General features: G+C 41.9%; 2 protein-coding genes across 2 annotated transcripts in view; one reads left to right on the top strand and one right to left on the bottom strand.

Moving 5' to 3' along the window:
• Positions 1-1,691: 1,691 nt before the first annotated feature.
• LOC109908354 (intermediate filament protein ON3-like) lies at positions 1,692-7,415 on the top strand. Its single transcript, XM_020506999.2, has 8 exons — positions 1,692-2,467; positions 4,500-4,708; positions 4,794-4,950; positions 5,051-5,215; positions 5,475-5,600; positions 5,722-5,942; positions 6,112-6,185; positions 6,299-7,415. The coding sequence occupies exons 1-8, from the start codon at positions 1,856-1,858 to the stop codon at positions 6,565-6,567; spliced, it is 1,833 nt and encodes a 610-aa protein (XP_020362588.1). The 5' UTR covers positions 1,692-1,855; the 3' UTR covers positions 6,568-7,415.
• A 2,055-nt stretch (positions 7,416-9,470) lies between these two features.
• Positions 9,471-22,967, bottom strand: part of LOC109908353 (mitogen-activated protein kinase 14A) — a 29,391-nt gene continuing 15,894 nt past the window's right edge. The window contains exons 2-12 of the mRNA XM_031794692.1: positions 18,242-18,371; positions 17,764-17,822; positions 16,257-16,368; positions 16,119-16,148; positions 15,970-16,017; positions 15,619-15,733; positions 15,392-15,463; positions 14,014-14,093; positions 13,804-13,882; positions 13,164-13,337; positions 9,471-12,966 (exon numbers count right to left, since the gene is read on the bottom strand). Of these exons, the coding sequence (XP_031650552.1) occupies positions 12,905-12,966; positions 13,164-13,337; positions 13,804-13,882; positions 14,014-14,093; positions 15,392-15,463; positions 15,619-15,733; positions 15,970-16,017; positions 16,119-16,148; positions 16,257-16,368; positions 17,764-17,822; positions 18,242-18,371 (961 nt within the window). The 3' untranslated portion in view covers positions 9,471-12,904. The remainder of the gene's footprint in view (positions 12,967-13,163; positions 13,338-13,803; positions 13,883-14,013; positions 14,094-15,391; positions 15,464-15,618; positions 15,734-15,969; positions 16,018-16,118; positions 16,149-16,256; positions 16,369-17,763; positions 17,823-18,241; positions 18,372-22,967) is intronic.

Below are 22,967 nucleotides of genomic sequence, written 5' to 3'. Positions count from 1 at the left end.
CTGGAAGGCTTGGGGCATGCTACCAGCTCACCTTATCATGCTAACTTCTCTCCTATGCCTTCACCAGGAGAATATGAGCCAAGAAATAAATCAGATGTCTAATAGTAAGGTAATTGTCAGAATAAAAAACTAATCATAGCCTTGTTGTTATTTTCTTTATCATAATACTGTCAAAGTTCCAGTAAACTGTGCCAAAAGCACCTTCCTTACTTCATAAAAATGTATTCAGAACACCGACAACTCAATCCCTCCCTCAGAGTAAATATTTTTCTCTGTGCTTTATTTCTCTGGTTCTCTCAGCGGATCAAATGACTTACAGTACGGCTGTAGAATCTTAATTTGAGCATGTTTGCTACAGCAGGAAAATAATCCTGCAGCAACAGGAAATTTATATCATTATGTGGATTATAATTAATGGACCATTTTTGTAGGGGTTAATACATTTTTCTTTAGGGCAAATCAAGTCTGTCATTTTAAAGTGGAAATTTCAATGAAACGTTATGTTTTTATATATTTTTTTTATATTTTTTACATTAGAAACCTTTTTAACCTTGAATAAACTACAAGTTTGCATTTCCTGCGGTGCAAAAAAATTATCAGGAACAAAATTAGTGATCAAATTAAGATCCTACACCTGTGTGTGTCCCCATAGCACTGAGCTTACAGTGTTTTGACTTCACAAGGTAACTATAGCAACACACAGACTACAATTATAAATATATAACTCTTATATTGTCTAAGCCTACAATAAAGTTAGTCTTCTTCTATGCCTTTTCTGCATCCCCTCCTTATCTCCATTGCCCTCCCACAGTTCAGCTCTTTTTCAAACTTTTGTCATTCCCTCGACCAAGATCAAGAGTAACTCCAGAACAACTCCCTGTAACCAAGACAGTAAACATACAAGAGACAGGCTGAGACAGAGTCAGGCAGTTACATTCCTCCCAGCACAGCAACACCACCTACAGAATGTAGTGCCATACATTTCTGTCACCCCTCTACAGTGTACGAATAACCCTTAGGGTCGTGCTGCAGAGATGAAACCTACATTGTAGTTAGGGATTTATCAATCTCTAAATAAAAATGTCACAGATCCTAACAAACACTGATGAATGTGAACAAAACATTGAACTATTCTCAGGTAATTTGATACAACCAGTCCCCCGGACGACCAATCCAGTCTGTGTATCCGTGAGTGAGGCATTGAGTAGAGGGAACAGAGCAGTGTTTGTGTTTTCCAGACAGTTGTAGTCTCTGTTTCCGTGGGGATGAGTGAGATGATAGCCTCTTCTGATGAGAGATTAGGAAACGTGGTACAGTCTCTTCAGGAAACGTTACACATTCAACAATTCTAACACAACCTGCAGGATATATTATCCTATCCCATACAGTCCATGCAGATATTAGTCTTTGCTCAATCATGCAAAGAGTATCTGACTTTTTGGGTATCACCATGCACAAAACCTCAGATTAAATTATGTGATGAACATTTAGTCTTCAATACACATGAGAAAGTAATGTCTCTGAGAAATAACTGAATGGGTTTGCCATTCCTCTGTGTGTGCACCTGGGTGTGCCGGAAGCCTGATTAGTTTACAGCGGCTACCCGTCTGACGAGCTGGGTCGCTCCAACCCCTCAGCCTGCAGGTGAGAGAACTAGGAGGCAGGCAGATGCTGGGGAGGAGCCCTGTGCCATGCAGACCCACCCCTTGAGAGGGAAATATAAGCCAGCCGCCTCCAGAGAGCAGTCACTCAGAGGGACTTGACTTTCCTCTTAGTGAGATCACCTGCACCACCAATCCTCTCTGTCTCACTCCATTTCTACTACCCCCCTCAGAGGACCAGAACAGCTGCAGCCATGAGCATCAGTTACAAGAGCAGTGGCAGCATGAGCGGAGGCTTCGGCTCCAGCAGAGGATTCAGCTCCGGCGGTGGTGGTGGCGGCGGCGGTAGTGTGAGGAAGAGCTTCTCCAGCTTCTCCTCTTCAGCAGTTCCCATGGGCTCCAGCCGTATGAGCAGCTCGTCGGTTAGACGCTCCGTAGGCGGCAGTGGTGGAGGAGGCTTCGGCCTGGGTGGTGGTGGTGGTGGTGGAGGAATCTCCAGCTACAGCTACATGAGCGGTGGTGGAGGCATGGGCGGTGGCGGTGGAGGTGGAGGCTTCGGCATGGGCAGCGGCGGTGGAGGCTTCGGCCTGGGCGGCGGCGGTGGAGGCTTCAGCCTGGGCGGCGGTGGTGGAGGCTTCGGCCTGGGTGGCGGTGGTGGAGGCTTCGGCATGGGTGGCGGCGGTGGAGGCTTCGGCATGGGTGGCGGCGGCGGCGGTGGCTTCGCGCCAATCACAGCTGTCACAGTCAACACAAGTCTGCTAGCCCCCCTCAACCTGGCCATCGACCCCAACATCCAGACCGTCCGTACCCAAGAGAAAGAACAGATCAAGGGTCTCAACAACCGCTTCGCCTCCTTCATTGATAAGGTCAGTAGTGTTCTATTCTCTGAAAGCCCTTCCGTCTAACAGGATGTTAAAAGTATTAAGTATGCCATAACTATGGGCCTGTCCAAGTAAATTAAATATACTGCATTGATCATCATCTACCATATGCCAGCATAGACAGGATGCAGATACAGTATACTACAAATCAGACACTGCAAAGAGATACTGCAAAGTATCTGCAATAGCAATTGATGGCTGGGATACTGTTTTATGGTACAGGTTGCAAATAGCACACTTGACTAGCTGCAAGACTGTGTCTGTTGTACGTTATTGTAGGGCTCATTAAATATTTCACAGCCACTCATTATGCAACACCCGGAAATCCTAACCATATTGGAACCAGTTAGGACTGGCTGTGAAAACAAATACACTGAATGCTGTAGTGGCTGCATCCTTTGCCTTAAAGTAAAAACAAGGGTGTATCCTTTACCTTAATGTATAAACAGGGGCATATCACCTTGTCACAGGTGGTCAAAGTTCCAATGTGCAAACTGTAGCATTGAAACTGAAAGTGCATCACTGCTTGAGTAGTTTTGTTAGACTGTAATTGCCCTGGCTCTGTGAGTTAGAGGGGGGTGAGTTTGGAAACCCTAGCCCAGGCAGATCCTATAACCACGGGCCCACTCTGAGTGGAGTGAGGGACGGGATCAGGTTATAACCCCATTCCCATGGCAGCAGCAAGGGACTCGCTGGCTTTCAATAGAATGCTCTGTCTCTGATGGTGCACCTGAGAGTTTCTCCTCTCTCCCATATCTCCCTCACAACTGGCAGAGACCCACCTGCAAGAGTTTGAAGTTAATATGGCTAAAATGATACTTTATCAATCTGTCTGAAACAGCAAGTTGTGTTAGAGGTTGTTCCTAAATACTTTAATATTTCAGATTACGATGGTATGGACAATAGTGAAGATCAGACATCTTCTCAAGGGAGAGATAGAAATCCCCTAGCCTCACCCTGTTAGTGAAAATGCATATTTTCATCTTTTCACAGACACGGACCTGCTTTTTTTCTGGATGGTCGAACAGATCAAATTCAGTCATCTCATTTGTCTTTCTTCTGCAAAACATTTATATTTAAAAAAAACTTAATTCTCTAACTCAACCAAATGTAAATCAATGAAGACAGTAAATGACAGTAAATGACAGTAAATGCCCTCAGGCAGGTATTTCTCAGATGCTGTAGAATAATGCCTTATAATTACAGGGTGTGGCAGCAGGCAAGTTCATTCACTAGGCTATTCCACCCCAGGCTAAGGCGGGGCAACCCAGCGATATCTGCTGGGGCTTGCCATTGGTGATAATAAGGGAGGATTGGCTCGGGTGTGGCAGGATAAGACTCCCTCCCTCCTCAGGGATGTGCAGCCTCGCCCATGTACCTCACATGGAAGGAATCTTCTGTAAGCAGGAAACTGTTGAAACTTGTTCAGGTTATGGCAAGTCAAGGCAACATCACCTCACTAGAAGAGAACACACATAGTACAGAGAGATATAAAGTGGATGGATGTCTTCCTGTCCGCCCCAGCCCTGAGGGAAGAGCTACGCTCAGTACCTGTTAACAAGGGCCCACAGAGGGCTGCGTGTGCAAGTCAGTCCTTTTATACAGAGGTGTAGGAGAACAGCAGCTTTGTCTGAGACCCAATAAACAACTACAGGCATACCGTCTTCATTAACTTAGTGAATGCAAGTCTAGAGACACTAAATAAATACACAAGTTAACGTTGCCAGGGAGATGTTACCAAGGCAACTCATATGGCATTGCATGTAAATCAAATCAATCAATTAAATGTATTTATAAAGCCCTTTTTATATCACCTGATGTCACAAAATGCTATACAGAAACCCAGCCTAAAACCCCAAACAGCAAGCAATGCAGATGTAGAAGCACAGTGATACAAGGTGATAAAATATTACGTAACCCGGATTGGTATTCTGTAGTGGAAGATGTGTGCAACCCTGGTTGTAGTTGTAAATATGACACCTGATAGTAACTGTTCCATTTGCATCACAACACACAGGTACGCTTCCTGGAACAGCAGAACAAGATGCTGGAGACCAAGTGGAGCCTCCTGCAGGACCAGACCACCACACGCTCCAACATCGATGCAATGTTCGAGGCCTATATCGCCAACCTGCGCAGACAGCTGGACGGCCTGGGAGGAGAGAAGGTCAAGCTGGAAGGAGAGCTGATGAACATGCAGGGTCTGGTGGAGGACTTCAAAAACAAGTGAGTTCGACACCAGACGTTGCATGGATGCTCTAACTGTCCTAAATGCTGGCCCGATATAACCATATGCAATGTGTTTTTGTAGATATGAAGATGAAATCAACAAGCGTGCCTCAGTGGAGAATGAATTTGTCCTCCTCAAGAAGGATGTTGATGGCGCCTACATGAACAAGGTTGAGCTGGAGGCCAGGGTCGACTCCCTTCAGGATGAGATCAACTTCCTCAGGGCCATCTATGAAGCAGTGAGGACCATGTCAAAATACAATAAGCTTTGCATTTATTTTAATTTTTATCCACAATACGGCTTTCCTGACTTCCTCCTATCTCCTTCTCTCTCTCCAGGAGCTGAGTGAGCTGCAGGGCCAGATTAAGGACACCTCAGTGGTGGTGGAGATGGACAACAGCCGTAACCTGGACATGGACTCCATCGTGGCTGAAGTGCGCGCCCAGTATGAGGACATCGCCAACCGCAGCAGAGCCGAGGCCGAGTCATGGTACAAGCAGAAGGTATGAGGAGACTTTAGTATATTTCTATCACAGGAGGTTGGTGGCAACATTTATTGGGGAGGATGGGTGTGTAGTAATGGCAGGAGTGGAATCAGTGGAATGGTATCAAATACATCCAACACATGGTTAGATGCCATTCCATTCGCTCCGTTCCCCTCAGCAGCCTCCACTGATTTTTATAGATATCCTTTAATTAGGTACAGTACATAATAACATAAAGGCTTCACACTGACTCATGCCTGGGCCTCCATTCCTCCAGTTTGAAGAGATGCAGTCCTCTGCAGGACAACATGGGGATGATCTGCGCAACACCAAGGCAGAGATGGCCGAGCTGAACCGCATGATCAGCCGTCTCCAAAACGAGATCGAAAACGTCAAAGGACAGGTACAGTAGTTTGTCAAAAGACGGCCAATTCAAAATAGTATCAGGTCTGGCACGAAACTAATATTCCATTAAGTGAAAATATCAATCTGATTTCTGATCTTGTCTTTCTTTTACCTTGTAGCGTGCCAACCTGGAGAACCAGATCGCAGAGGCTGAGGAGCGCGGGGAGATGGCGGTGAAGGACGCCAAGCTCCGCATCAAGGACCTGGAGGAAGCCCTCCAGAGAGCCAAGCAGGACATGGCCCGGCAGGTGCGCGAGTACCAGGAGCTGATGAATGTCAAACTTGCCCTGGACATTGAGATCGCCACCTACAGGAAACTACTGGAAGGAGAGGAGAGCAGGTAATTACACAATCAAATAAATAGATAGTGAAGCAAAACGTACCAAATGCATGGATAGGAAAGGTAAAGGCTCAACACAAGTAATTGAAAATCTTTTAAATGAAGTCAGCTCTTTCACTGTAGTATATGCTTAGTGATCATGTCAACTAATCTATGAATCTCTTCAAAGGATTACCGGAGGTGGAACTGGAGGTGGAATTGCAACCATCCACGTACAGACCTCCAGCAGTGGTGGTGGTGGCGGTAAGAACCTCATATGCATTCAAATTCAGTTAGACAAGAAAATTATAACAGTGAAGACAATCGGTCTGATTAGTCCAAGTACTGACTTCGCCCCTTCCATCTTCCTCTCCCAGGCTCCGGCGGTGGATTCGGCATGGGTGGTGGTGGAGGCGGTGGAGGTGGAGGTGGCTTCGGATATGGAGGTGGCAGTGGCATGTCCATGCAAAGCAGCAGCGGCTTCGGCATGAGCAGCGGTGGCGGAGGTGGATTCGGCATGAGCGGCGGTGGTGGCAGTGGATTCGGCATGAGCGGCGGTGGTGGCGGTGGATTCGGCATGAGCGGCGGTGGTGGAGGTGTCTCCATGTCCCGTTCCTCCATGACCTCCACATCCAGACGCTTCTAAACACAGAAGTCTGTCTGGCTGTCCCCACCTCCCCCTCACCTCCTCCTCTCCCTCTCTTCCTCGACAACCAAAGCAAGTTACAAACTCCTCCTGTCACATGCAGGCACAGAGCATCTATTGATCTACATTATAACCCAGGGTGGTTTGACCTCCTTAGCTGCATATGCCCCATAGTTACTGGCTGATAGGAAATACTGGATGCACTTTGAATGCAGCTGACAGATCTTTTCCAGCCCAATATTTCATGTGATTTATTCCTGCACTGAGTATCCTGTCCCTCACAGATTCAGAACATACACCAACAAAGATGGAGGCAGAGAGATAGTGAGAACCTGCAGCAGAGAAGTGAGTCTGCTCACTCTACATTCAGCCTGGCTGTCTTTAGTTGCTGGATGGTGCCTGTCATGGAGACACAATATTGGTTGACAGTGCTGTGACAGTGCATTTCATAAGGTAACAGTAGGTTCCCTTTGCACACATAGCCTCCAAATGGGCCTGGCAGAGACGTGCCATGCTGTTCACTCAATGTTGAGACAGCTGACAAGTACAGAGTACACCCCCCCTCCCAACCCCCCATCCCCACTGCTTCGCTGCCCCCATATTGCTATGCATTGTGGGGACTGCCAGGAGATCAACATAAGCAGCCATACTAAAGTGTCGCCCTTTGCTCTGAGGTAAATAATCTAGCATTAACTCTTAACTCTCCCTATCATAGGGACAATGGGTTCTCCACTGATGTTTGCAAAAAGGGTTTTTCTTGTCATTCTGACTGGTACACCCAGATTTATTGAATGTTATTGATCATGTACAACCAAAACATTGTGAATAAATCGGAGTTCTATAAAATACTTGTGTTCACTCTTTCTCTTCTTACTATATCTGTTCTACATAGGACACAATGACATTACTGACAGGGCTGATAGGGTTACTAAAAGCAACCACACTTTTAAAGTTCACAAAGAGTTAACTTACTTGTAAATTAACTCTTTGTATTTGCATTGGTATTCACAGCTGATTTTGAAAAGGCCATTGATAAAGCACGACTAGAATTGATATATATATATATGCCTGGACTATTTCAATTTTGGAGAATCTCTTATAAAATGGATTAAAGTTATGTATAGTAACCCTAGGTGTAAAATAGTAAATAATGGCTACTTCTCAGAAAGTATTAAAAGGTCAAGAGGAGTGAAACAAGGTTGTCCATTATCGGCATATGTGTTTATTATGACCATATTTTACTTTGCAAGTCAGTTAAAAACAAATTCTTATTTTCAATGACGGCCCAGGAACAGTGGGTAACTAACTGCCGTGTTCAGGGTTAGAACAACAGACTTTTACCTTGTCAGCTCAGGGATTCGATCTATCAAGCTTTCGGTTACTGGCCCAACACGCTAACCACTAGGCTACCTGCTGCCACAGGCTTAAATCAAAGTGGTCATGTTTTCTTTTAAATCTGCAATTTGGAACGCTCCACAGCCTCAAAGAGGATCTAGATAATCTCTCTCACCTCTCTGGATACACCTTATCCAAATACATTTAAACTCAGTTTAACAATTCCTGACATTTAATCCTAGTAAAAAAAATCCCTGTTTTAGGTCAGTTAGGATCCCCAGTTTATTTTAACAATGTGAAATGTCAGAATAATACTGGAGAGAATCATTTATTTCAGCTTTTATTTCTTTCAGGACATTCCCAGTGGGTCAGAAGTTTACATACTCTCAATTAGTACTTGGTAGCATTTCCTTTAAATTGTTTAACTTGGGTCAAATGTTTCGGGTAGCATTCCTCAAGCTTCCCACAATAAGTTGGGTGAATTTTGGCCCATTCCTCCTGACAGCGCTGGTGTAACTGATTCAGGTTTGTAGGCCTCCTTCCTCGCACACAATTTTTCAGTTATGCTTGGGGTCATTGTCCAGTTGGAAGACCCATTTGTGACCAAGCTTTAACTTCCTGACTGATGTCTTGAGATGTTCCTTCAATATATCCACATAATTGTCCTACCTCATGATGCTATCTATTTTGTGAAGTGCACCAGTCCCTCTTGCAGCAAAGCACCCCCACAACATGATGCTGCCACCCCCGTGCTTCACGGTTGGGATGGTGTTCATCGGCTTGCAAGCCTCTCCCTTTTCCTCCAAACATAACGATGGTATCTTCAGGTGTTTGAAATTAAAAAGTCACTTGCACATCTGAGCAATTTTTTTTGCAGGTGCATGGCAACAGTTGAAGGTGAAGGAAAGAGCAGTCTTTTTCCTTCACCTTCAGGCGTTTGGAAATTGCGCCCAAGGATGAACCAAACATGTTGAGGTCTAGAATTTTGTTTCTGAGGTCTTGCCCGATTTCTTTTGATTTTCCCATGATGACAAGCAAAGAGGCACTGAGTTTGAAGGTAGGCCTTGAAATACATCCACAGGTACACCTCCAATTGACTCAAATGATGTCAACTAGCCTATCAGAAGCTTCTAAATCCTTGACATCATTTTGTGGAATTTCACAAGCTGTTTAAAGGCAGTCAATTTAAAGTATGGAAACTTCTGACCCACTGGAATTGTGATACAGTGAATTATAAGTGAAATAATCTGTCTGTAAACAAATGTTGGAAAAATTACGTGTCATGCACAAAGTAGATGTCCTAACCGACTTGCCAAAACTATTGATTGTTAACAAATTTGTGGAGTGGTTGCAAAACTAGTTTTATTGACTCCAACCTAAGTGTATGTAAACTTACGACTTCAACTGTATGATAACTGTACCATATTACATATTGGATCTCATTTTTTTTTTTTTTACATTTTTCATTACCGTGTAGTTTACCAATAAAAAGGTCCGACTGTGAAGTGGACATACTCGCTATTTATGTCCTGTCACGATCGTCGTAAGAAGCAGACCAAAGCGCAGCGTGGTGTGAATCCATTCTTTTATTGAATGACGAAAAACACAAATAACACTTAAACAAAAAAACAACTGTGATGCTATGATAAAGAGTGCTGACACAGGCAACTACACATAGAAAATAACCCACGAAATACCCAAAGAAGATGGCTGCCTAAATATGGTTCCCAATCAGAGACAACGATAAACACCAGCCTCTAATTGAGAACCAATCTAGGCAACCATAGACCTACATAAACACCTAGATGGAAACAACCCCATAAATCTACAAAACCCCTAGACAGTACAAACACCCTAGATGAGACAAAAACACACATATCACCCATGTCACACCCTGACCTAACCAAAATAATAAAGAAAACAAAGAATACTAAGGTCATGGCGTGACATATCCGAAAGAAAGAAACAATCAAACCGCAATAAATTTTTACAGAAAGTTATCAAAAATAGATATGATCTTGCTACCATGGAAAGGTAAACACCTGTCTATTTGTTGAAAAATCACCCTGATTAATTCTTTAGTCATATCGCAGTTTACCTATGTACTTATGGCCCGGACTATACCAAACAACTTGTTTTTAAAATATATGAACAAAAAATATTACATTTGATTTGGAACAGCAAGACAGACCAAAAATTAAACGAGACAATTTATATAATGAATATGATTTCGGAGGGCTGAAATGATTAAATAAGAAATCATTGACCCTCTCACTTAAGGATTCAGTAATACAAAAGTTGTATTTAAATCCTAACTGGTTTTCTAACGGATTAGTAAGAAAGGCTCATGCCGTGTTTAGAAATGGCCTTTTCCCCTATATTCAGATTACAACCTCTGGCATTCATCATTACGCACACCTGGCATTCATCATTACGCGCACCTGGCATTCATCATTATGCACACCTGGCATTCATCATCACGCGCATCTGCGCTTCATCATTAGGCACACCTGGACTCCATCACTTCACTGATTACCTCCCCTATATCTGTCACTCCCTTAGTTCCAGTCCCCAGGCAGTATTTGACTATGTGTGTCATGTCTATACGTGACTCGTGGCTGTTATTTTGGCAAATGGTCTGTTTATTATTAAACTCATCACCTGCACTTGCTTTCTGACTCCCAGCGTACATGCTACAGATCTGTCATTCTCATTGAAAGCAAGTCTAAAAAGCGATAGATCTAAGTTTTGTTTTTGTGTCTTTTACATTCAGTTTTGTACACCAGCTGAAAATACAACATATTTGTTTATGGAAAATATATTTCATTGGTTTATATGGTACAATGATTCTCCACACGATTCGTTCTTGTTTTGACACATAAACTGAAATTAAGGAACTATTAGAATTTTTTGCCACCTGGAAAACAAGATGCAATCAGACACGAACGGCTCTTTGCAATGTCAAAGTGTGAGCTGACTTGTGAAGAATTCGATTTCAAACCACAAAATAGCCAAATGTAATGACACATCGTCAAGGCCTGTAACACAACATTGAGGAATTTATCCTCACTATAATCTAGTTAACCATTGCATTGTTTTCTTACCCTGTGTAAGCAGTCTATGGACAAGGTATGACCGCACTCCATGCATTGGTTTTGTTTACCTGGCCACTGTTTCAAAATATATCTTTTTAGCATTTGTAGCACAAATGAAATGCAAGTTAATGGTACCTATATTAGCATTTTTACTCTTCATGTCCGAATCATGTAAAAATGTATCGCAACTCATTGAAGTTTCTTATAGATGATATGTTCATAAAGAGCAACAATTATAATATAGGCATGAATGACTTGCATTGGATTTGAGCCAAAAATGCAAAAAACTTAGCATTTGAAACAGTGACCAGGTAAAGAAATTAACAAAGCATGATTGCTGTCATACCTTGTCCATTAACTGCTGACAGGGTAAGGAAAACAATATAATTTTGTAATTTGGATGAACTGTCCCTTTAAATGGGATTTACAATGAATCTGACAGTATTAGATAGTGTGAACATGTGTTACTTCTCTTTACTATAAAATAAATATCAACCATGTATGGATGTTTTCTGAGGAAATTGGGATAGCATTTATAGCACCCAAAACAATACAATCAAACATTCATATTGCCCTCTTTTTGGAATGCTAGTGAATCGTTACAGACAAAAGCAGTAGTACTGTATTAATTAAAATGTAATTAAATCTGATTCAATTTAAATGTATTTAATCTACTTCAATTTCAGCAGGTGGGATACAGGCAGACAACTTTAACTAACGTAACACACGCATACATCTACTGTAACACAATGGTGAAAAAAGTACTCAATTATCATACTTGCATTAAGCAGACCAGATGGCACAATTGTCTTGTTTTTTTTATTGACGGACAGCCAGGGGATGCACTCCAACACTCAGACATAATTTACAAATGCAGTATTTGCAGTGAGTCTGTAAGATCAGAGGCATTAGGGATGACAATGCGTTATATTGATAGACGCGTGAATTGGACCATATTGCTGTCCTGCCTGAAAATTCTGAAAAGTACTTTTGGGTGTCAGGTAAAATGTATGGAATAAAAGGTACATTCTTTTCTTTAAGAATGTAGTGTAGTGAAGGTAAAAGTTGTCAAAAATATAAATAGCAAAGTACAGATACCCCCCAAAAATGACTTAAGTAGTACCTTAAAGTATTTTTGACTTATTACCATTGCTGTAACAGAACTGAAATGATGACCTATCTGACCCAATCACAAACAAAAGGGCAGCATAAGAACGTTATACATTACACTGAACATGTGCCGTCTACTGTACACTATGTGGATCTATTGATTGAGATTTCGTTTCTGGCATCAAACATCATTTTTCAGTTAAGATACCAAAACATGCTTAATTTTGGAAAATGCTAATTGAGTCAGAGATGAAAATGTGTTCATAGATGAGATTGATTTGAGGTATGAGGTTTTACTCTGTCATGATAAAAACATTGTTCATACATAGATTGTAGCCAATTGGATAAACATGCAAATGGTGGGGTTGATTACCACGTTACTATATTTAATATGATAATACTACTAATATATTAAAAGGTTGTACATCATTCATATTCATTTTTACGAAGCATTCTGAAAATGTATACCATAAAACAAGTTAAAACCATGACCTACCCTTAAAACATGAGGGATCCATAAAAATGATGACATACCAAATCAAATCAAATTGTATTTGTCACATGCGCCGAATACAACACTGTGAAATGCTTACTTACAAGCCCTTAACCAACAATGCTTTTAAACAATCGCACAATTAGTTACGGGATCGTAAAAAGACAGCCATCTCCTTCGGCGCCATTCTTTCCAGTATCATGTTTCATGAAGTCATAAAACCATGTTGTGAAATGTGATGCTTTTTATAAGATGGAGCAATGGTTGAGCCATGTGGGAGCCAGTGTTCTGTTGTGTCTGTCCGCTACATTGCAGTGGCACTGGGGTTTCTGGGGTCAAAAGTCATAATCTCCATGTGGATCAGACCTAACAGGAAAAGAGTAAATATTTTTTAAATGTTACCACATGAACCACACCCACCATACAGTATTTTAAAATTGAATTTCCTAAAAGGGAAACTTTGCAGAAGTGTAAGTGTAGGGCTCTAAATGCAGTGGGTAATTCAGGATAAATCCCATCAACATGTACAACAAGGTAATCAGTCATAGGTAAGATATACTCACTACTCCACTCTCCCACGTCAAGCTCCATGCTTTCAAAGGAGTCGTCGTACGGTGGGGAGTCGGGTTCAGATTCTGGATCATGGAACTCAGAGAGGTAGGGGTGTGAGAGGCCCTCTTTAGCTGTCATCCTGGTGTCTGGGTCCAGCAGCAGTATGCTGTCCAGCAGATCCACCGCTGGACAGAGGTACACACAGGACATGAAGAGAGATGTAGGCATTTAAGCAGTAAGGCCCAAGGGGGTGTGGTATATGACCAATATACCACGGCTAAGGGCTGTTCTAACATACAACGCAACACGGAGTGTCTGGATACAGGCCTTAGCCCGTGGTATGTTGGCCATATACCACAAACCCCCAATGTGCCTTCTTGCTATTTTAAACTGGTTACCAATGTAATTAGAGCAGTAAAAATAAATAGTCATACCCGTGGTATACGGTCTGATATACCACGGCTGTCAACCAATCAGCATTCAGGGCTCAAACGACCCAGTTTATATTAGGAAATAGAGCATGAAGTAGAGTCATCACAGCCCTCAACTGTTCTCAATACAAAGCAGAAAAACATCACTGAAGAACTGGATATTCATAACCACCATGCAGAATGTTCCATTAGCAAAATAATGATAGATAGACCAACTCACCATTTACATCCAAGGAGGGAAAGACTTCCTTAAAGTTTTTCTTCTTTTGGATAGGGAGACCCTGCACATATGAACGAGCCTGCAAGACAATACCAACAATGTTCAACTGTCAATCCCATACTGACCATAACTTGTGACTTCAACACCAAGCTATATTGAATCATTGCAAGCTGAATAGTTGCCATTAGACTGAGATGACAGTAGGCCTACATCTTTGCTCTGCATCTTCTGTAGCAGGGAGGACGGTGGTGTTCCTGTTACGTGGAGGATCTTCTTCAACTGGTCAATGCCTGAACAGGACGGTCAAGGAGGGGGTAGAGACACACAAAGGCAGACAGTGGAAACACTTTCAAGCAAAATAGTTACAGCAATGATCAGTGAACAGTCTGATTGCATGATTGGTGTTGTACTTTGTGCAACTGCACAATGATAACTACACAATAACTCCATCAGCTAACTCCACCTGATAACTACATCAGCTAACTCCACCTGATAACTACATCAGATAACTACACCTGATAACTACCAGATAACTACACACTAACTACACATGATAACTACATCAGATAACTACATGATAACTACACCTGATAACTACCAGATAACTACACGCTAACTACACCAGATACCTACATGATAACTACATCAGATAACTACATCAGATAACCACAATATAACTACACCAGATAACTGTATGCTAACTACACATGATAACTACATCAGAAAACTACATCAGATAACTTCACCAGATAACTAACTACATAATAATTACACCAGATAACTACATGATAACTATACCAGATAACTACAGGATAATTACACCAGATAACTGTATGCTAACTACACATGATAACTACACCAGATAACTACAACAGATAACTGCATGATAACTACACCAGATAACTTCCTGATAACTGCATCAGATAACTGCATAATAACTACACCAGATAACTTCATAATAACTACACCAGATAACTTCATAATAACTACACCAGATAACTGCATGATAACTACATCAGATAACTACACCAGATAACTTCCTGATAACTACACCAGATAACCGCATGATAACCACATCAGATACCTACACCAGATAACTACATGATAATTACACCAGATAACTACTTCAGATAACTACATGATAACTACACCAGATAACTTCATGATAACTACATCAGATAACTGCATGATAACTACACCAGATAACTTCCTGATAACCACACCAGATAACTACACCAGATAACTACACTATAACTACACCAGATAACTTCATGAAAACTACACCATATAACTTCATGATAACTACACCATATAACTTCATGATAACTACACCATATAACGTCATGATAACTAGACCATATAACGTCATGATAGCTACACCAGATAACTTCACTATAACTACATGCTAACAACACCAGATAACTACAAGATAAGTACATCAGACAACTAAATGATAAGTACATCAGATAACTAGATGATAAGTACATCATTAATATACACTGGATGGGGTACAGAATCTATGTGTTTGTGTTGATGTATAATGAGTGAGTTTTACAGTGGAAGTGTCAGAGGGAACATTAGAGGATACTGTCTTTGCCTGGGAACAGAACCTGGCCTGTGATCATCTCAGCCAAGATGCAGCCTGCTGACCACAAGTCCACTGAGAGGGAGACAGACACACAGAATATATAACACATGAGATACCAATGAGCCAATAGTACAAGAGTAAGATAACCCTAGAAGTGTTTGCAATACAAGGAAAGTGAAGCCCAAAATATATTAAATGGTTTTCATTGTGTGTTGGCGATAGGTCACCTGACTGGCTATAGTGCATCCAGTTGAAGATGACCTCTGGTGACCTGTACCAGCGTGTCACCACATAGCCCGTCATCTCACTCTCTGCATGTCTCGCTAGACCAAAGTCCAGGATCTGAGATAGAAAGAGAAAGCGAGGGAATGTGAAGGAAAAGTGAGGTAAAGGTTATTAAAAGAGAGGCTTATATTTAATCACAACAATCAAACAATAAAGTGTAGTCTTTAAACACCCGTGTGGCATCTTTCTAAATCAAGTAAATTACATTTCTCTCACTGTCTGAAGGTTATACAATGAAAAGTGCAGTATTATAAATACATGGACATGCAGGTTGTTGCCCAATTCTTATTTACCTTCAATTCACAGTTATCGTTCACGGCGAGGTTGCCAGGTTTTAGGTCCTAAAGAATAAAGCAAAGTATTGTAGGATGTTATACGATCTGGTCACTCAAATGTACTTAGAAATGTGTTTCATGTATATTGATAAGAGCCTAATACAAACCCGATGGATGATCCCTGCAGAATGGATATACTAAGGGTAGAAAAATAGAAAAATATAAATTTTTGATGAATCATTTTCACATTGGTAATAGCATTATTTAAAGGCCTGTGTATACACTTAATGAATGGTAGTAAACACCTTGAGGCCACATAGAAGCTGGTAGAAGAGGTAAACGATGACGCGATCAGTCAATCTCCTCCTCTTCATGATGTTACCGAGATCCTCAGCAACGAAGGGCATCACCATGTAACTGTGACATGAAGGAGAGAGAGGGGGGGGGGGGGGAAGTAGCCAGATACAAACAGTATCACCATGTAACTGTGACATGAAGGAGAGAGGGGGGGGACAGTAGCCAGATACAAACAGTATCACCATGTAACTGTGACATGAAGGAGAGGGGGGGGGAGGCAGTAGCCAGATACAAACAGTATCGCCATGTAACTGTGACATGAAGGAGAGGGGGGGGGAGGCAGTAGCCAGATACAAACAGTATCACCATGTAACTGTGACATGAAGGAGAGAGAGGGGGGGGGGGGGCAGTAGCCAGATACAAACAGTATCACCATGTAACTGTGACATGAAGGAGAGAGGGGGGGGAGGCAGTAGCCAGATACAAACAGTATCACCATGCAACTGTGACATGAAGGAGAGGGGGGGGGAGGCAGTAGCCAGATACAAACAGTATCGCCATGTAACTGTGACATGAAGGAGAGGGGGGGGGAGGCAGTAGCCAGATACAAACAGTATCACCATGTAACTGTGACATGAAGGAGAGAGAGGGGGGGGGGGGCAGTAGCCAGATACAAACAGTATCACCATGTAACTGTGACATGAAGGAGAGAGGGGGGGGGGGAGGCAGTAGCCAGATACAAACAGTATCACCATGCAACTGTGACATGAAGGAGAGAGAGGGGGGGGGGGGGGGGGGCAGTAGCCAGATACAAACAGTATCACCATGTAACTGTGACATGAAGGAGAGAGAGGGGGGGGGGGGGGCAGTAGCCAGATACAAACAGTATCACCATGTAACTGTGACATGAAGGAGAGAGGGGGGCAGTAGCCAGATACAAACAGTATCACCATGTAACTGTGACATGAAGGAGAGGGGGGGGGGGGCAGTAGCCAGATACAAACAGTATCACCATGTAACTGTGGCAGAGAATACAAGCAGGGAAATGGAATTATACAAAACATAATGTACTAATTCTACCTCCTACAACTAAAAGTGCTGCAGGTGTATAATAACATGACAAAATAATGCAGGGTACATCATATACTGTGTCTCGTGGTAAGAATCCTAAACCAGACATCAAATCTATGTTTTTTCTCAGATATGAGAAGATATCACATACCCAAGCACAAACAAACATGAACAAACCTGCACGCCTGCAAGCACACACACACACACACACACACACACACACACACACACACACACACACACACACACACACACACACACACACACACACACACACACACACACACACACACACACACACACACACACATACACACAGACACACACAAACACAAACAGAAAACACACACTATGAAACTTAAAGTCCAAGATACACTCTGAGCACCCTGTCTCAACAAGCTGACACAACTGGCAGAGGAATGCTATTCACAGCTCACCACTCACAATGTCTGGAATTTCTCCAGGGAGAAATCAGGTGTGAAGACATTAAGGAGGCAGATCACCTTTAGGAAAACAACAAGGAGTAGGAGAGGAATGGAAGGGTTTATTCCCATGATAAGTGAGCACACGCACATTATACATTGCAGTGAGACTTATTCATCGCCCGTAACAGAACAAGTGGGCCTGATGAACAGTTCTCTAGGAATGTGTGCACTGTGAAGTGTTGAGTGAAAACACTGGCCCATAACGGCCGCTACTCCTTTCCCCTAAACATAAATAAACACATAGGAAAGAATCAAAGCAATACAACTGGATGCTGAATAGTGTCCATTGGACTGCAAATTATTCTGATGTGAAGTACTGTAGAATGACAATTACTGCATTGTAATGAAAAGCCTCTACATTTTTGAGTGACTGGAATCTCAATCTAGGGGAGCGCATCTCAGATATCCCACTATAATAGTAGCTAACAAGTACTTACATTGTCATGCTGGATGTGGCGCAACAGTCGTAGTTCCCGGTAGGCCCGTTTAGCATGGATCAGGGACTGAAATGGACGATAGAGCTTCTTAATGGCCACCTTCTCCTTGGTCTGCTGGTCAACAGCAGAACTAATAAATGAGACAGGGTGAGAAGTCAAAGTACATTAGTGCTGGATATAACAATTATGTCTCAGACTAGATAGACTGGTTTACTCTCAATAACAACAGACTGTGAGGGATATAGATAGAATGGTTCACTCTCAATAGCAACAGACTGTGGGGGATATAGATAGAATAGTTTACTCTCAATAGCAACAGACTGTGGGGGATATAGATAGAATGGTTTACTCTCAATAGCAACAGACTGTGGGGGATAGAGATAGAATGTTTTACTCTCAATAGCGACAGACTGTGGGGGATATAGATAGAATGGTTTACTCTCAATAGCGACAGACTGTGGGGGATATAGATAGAATGGTTTACTCTCAATAGCAACAGACTGTGGGGGATAGAGATAGAATGGTTCACTCTCAATAGCAACAGACTGTGGGGGATAGAGATAGAATGGTTTACTCTCAATAGCAACAGACTGTGGGGGATATAGATAGAATGGTTTACTCTCAATAGCAACAGACTGTGGGGGATATAGATAGAATGGTTTACTCTCAATAGCAACAGACTGTGGGGGATATAGATAGAATGGTTCACTCTCAATAGCAACAGACTGTGGGTGATATAGATAGAATGGTTTACTCTCAATAGCAACAGACTGTGGGGGATATAGATATAATGGTTTACTCTCAATAGCAACAGACTCTGGGGGATATAGATAGAATGGTTCACTCTCAATATCAACAGACTGTGAGGGATATAGATAGAATGGTTTACTCTCAATAGCAATAGACTGTGGGGGATATAGATAGAATGGTTTACTCTCAATAGCAACAGACTGTGGGGGATATAGATAGAATGTTTACTCCCAATAGCAACAGACTGTGGGGGATATAGATAGAATGGTTCACTATCAGTAGCTACAGACTGTGGGGGATATAGATATAATGGTTCACTCTCAATAGCAACAGACTGTGGGGGATATAGATAGAATGGTTCACTCTCAATAGCAACAGACTGTGGGGGATATAGATAGAATGGTTTACTCTCAATAGCAACAGACTGTGGGGGATATAGATAGAATGGTTCACTCTCAATAGCAACAGACTGTGAGGGATATAGATAGAATGGTTTACTCTCAATAGCAATAGACTGTGGGGGATATAGATAGAATGGTTTACTCTCAATAGCAACAGACTGTGGGGGATATAGATAGAATGGTTTACTCTCAATAGCAACATACTGTGGGGGATATAGATAGAATGGTTTACTCTCAATAGCAACAGACTGTGGGGGATATAGATAGAATGGTTCACTCTCAATAGCAACAGACTGTGGGTGATATAGATAGAATGGTTTACTCTCAATAGCAACAGACTGTGGGGGATATAGATATAATGGTTTACTCTCAATAGCAACAGACTCTGGGGGATATAGATAGAATGGTTCACTCTCAATATCAACAGACTGTGAGGGATATAGATAGAATGGTTTACTCTCAATAGCAATAGACTGTGGGGGATATAGATAGAATGGTTTACTCTCAATAGCAACAGACTGTGGGGGATATAGATAGAATGTTTTACTCCCAATAGCAACAGACTGTGGGGGATATAGATAGAATGGTTCACTATCAGTAGCTACAGACTGTGGGGGATATAGATATAATGGTTCACTCTCAATAGCAACAGACTGTGGGGGATATAGATAGAATGGTTCACTCTCAATAGCAACAGACTGTGGGGGATATAGATAGAATGGTTTACTCTCAATAGCAACAGACTGTGGGGGATATAGATAGAATGGTTCACTCTCAATAGCAACAGACTGTGAGGGATATAGATAGAATGGTTTACTCTCAATAGCAATAGACTGTGGGGGATATAGATAGAATGGTTTACTCTCAATAGCAACAGACTGTGGGGGATATAGATAGAATGGTTTACTCTCAATAGCAACAGACTGTGGGGGATAGAGATAGAATGGTTTACTCTCAATAGCAACAGACTGTGGGGGATAGAGATAGAATGGTTTACTCTCAATAGCAACAGACTGTGGGGGATAGAGATAGAATGGTTTACTCTAAATAGCAACAGACTGTGGGGGATATAGATATAATGGTTTACTCTCAATAGCAACAGACTGTGGGGGATATAGATAGAATGGTTTACTCTCAATAGCAACAGACTGTGGGGGATAGAGATAGAATGGTTCACTCTCAATAGCAACAGACTGTGGGGGATAGAGATAGAATGGTTTACTCTCAATAGCAACAGACTGTGGGGGATATAGATAGAATGGTTTACTCTCAATAGCAACAGACTGTGGGGGATATAGATAGAATGGTTTACTCTCAATAGCAACAGACTGTGGGGGATATAGATAGAATGGTTTACTCTCAATAGCAACAGACTGTGGGGGATATAGATAGAATGGTTCACTCTCAATAGCAACAGACTGTGGGGGATAGAGATAGAATGGTTTACTCTCAGTAGCAACAGACTGTGGGGGATATAGATAGAATGGTTTACTCTCAATAGCAACAGACTGTGGGGATATAGATAGAATGGTTTACTCTCAATAGCAACAGACTCTGGGGGATATAGATAGAATGGTTCACTCTCAATAGCAACAGACTGTGAGGGATATAGATAGAATGGTTTACTCTGAATAGCAACCGACTGTGGGGGATAGAGATAGAATGGTTCACTCTCAATAGCAACAGACTGTGGGGGATAGAGATAGAATGGTTTACTCTCAATAGCAACAGACTGTGGGGGATATAGATAGAATGGTTTACTCTCAATAGCAACAGACTGTGGGGGATATAGAGAGAATGGTTTACTCTCAATAGCAACAGACTGTGGGGGATATAGATAGAATGGTTCACTCTCAATAGCAACAGACTGTGGGTGATATAGATAGAATGGTTTACTCTCAATAGCAACAGACTGTGGGGGATATAGATATAATGGTTTACTCTCAATAGCAACAGACTCTGGGGGATATAGATAGAATGGTTCACTATCAGTAGCTACAGACTGTGGGGGATATAGATATAATGGTTCACTCTCAATAGCAACAGACTGTGGGGGATATAGATAGAATGGTTCACTCTCAATAGCAACAGACTGTGGGGGATATAGATAGAATGGTTTACTCTCAATAGCAACAGACTGTGGGGGATATAGATAGAATGGTTCACTCTCAATAGCAACAGACTGTGAGGGATATAGATAGAATGGTTTACTCTCAATAGCAATAGACTGTGGGGGATATAGATAGAATGGTTTACTCTCAATAGCAACAGACTGTGGGGGATATAGATAGAATGTTTTACTCTCAATAGCAACAGACTGTGGGGATATAGATAGAATGGTTCACTCTCAGTAGCAACAGACTGTGGGGGATATAGATAGATTGGCTTACTCTCAATAGCAACAGACTGTGGGGGATATAGATATAATGGTTTACTCTCAATAGCAACAGACTGTGGGGGATATAGATAGAATGGTTTACTCTCAATAGCAACAGACTGTGGGGGATATAGATAGAAAGGTTTACTCTCAATAGCAACAGACTGTGGGTGATAGAGATAGAATGGTTCACTCTCAATAGCAACAGACTGTGGGGGATAGAGATAGAATGGTTTACTCTCAATAGCAACAGACTGTGGGGGATATAGATATAATGGTTTACTCTCAATAGCAACAGACTGTGGGGGATATAGATAGAATGGTTTACCCTCAAGAGCAACAGACTGTGGGGGATAGAGATAGAATGGTTTACTCTCAATAGCAACAGACTGTGGGGGATAGAGATAGAATGGTTTACTCTAAATAGCAACAGACTGTGGGGGATATAGATATAATGGTTTACTCTCAATAGCAACAGACTGTGGGGGATATAGATAGAATGGTTTACTCTCAATAGCATCAGACTGTGGGGGATATAGATAGAATGTTTTACTCTCAATAGCAACAGACTGTGGGGGATATAGATAGAATGGTTCACTCTCAGTAGCAACAGACTGTGGGGGATATAGATAGAATGGCTTACTCTCAATAGCAACAGACTGTGGGGGATATAGATATAATGGTTTACTCTCAATAGCAACAGACTGTGGGGGATATAGATAGAATGGTTTACTCTCAATAGCAACAGACTGTGGGGGATATAGATAGAATGGTTTACTCTCAATAGCAACAGACTGTGGGGGATAGAGATAGAATGGTTTACTCTCAATAGCAACAGACTGTGGGGGATAGAGATAGAATGGTTTACTCTCAATAGCAACAGACTGTGGGGGATAGAGATAGAATGGTTTACTCTAAATAGCAACAGACTGTGGGGGATATAGATATAATGGTTTACTCTCAATAGCAACAGACTGTGGGGGATATAGATAGAATGGTTTACTCTCAATAGCAACAGACTGTGGGGGATAGAGATAGAATGGTTCACTCTCAGTAGCAACAGACTGTGGGGGATATAGATAGAATGGCTTACTCTCAATAGCAACAGACTGTGGGGGATATAGATATAATGGTTTACTCTCAATAGCAACAGACTGTGGGGGATATAGATAGAATGGTTTACTCTCAATAGCAACAG

This window comes from Oncorhynchus kisutch, linkage group LG17, assembly GCF_002021735.2.
Source record: "Oncorhynchus kisutch isolate 150728-3 linkage group LG17, Okis_V2, whole genome shotgun sequence".
Taxonomy (NCBI): Eukaryota; Metazoa; Chordata; class Actinopteri; order Salmoniformes; family Salmonidae; genus Oncorhynchus; species Oncorhynchus kisutch.
This window is presented reverse-complemented; position numbering and strand designations above follow the sequence as displayed.

What these genes read in the sequence shown, in the direction of transcription:
- LOC109908354 (XM_020506999.2), top strand. Translation starts at nt 1,856, where the DNA reads ATGAGCATCAGTTACAAGAGCAGTGGCAGCATGAGCGGAGGCTTCGGC. An exon ending in TCGAAAACGTCAAAGGACAG is followed by an intron (nt 5,601 to 5,721) that starts GTACAGTAGTTT and finishes TTTACCTTGTAG; the next exon opens with CGTGCCAACCTGGAGAACCA. An exon ending in CAGCAGTGGTGGTGGTGGCG is followed by an intron (nt 6,186 to 6,298) that starts GTAAGAACCTCA and finishes TTCCTCTCCCAG; the next exon opens with GCTCCGGCGGTGGATTCGGC.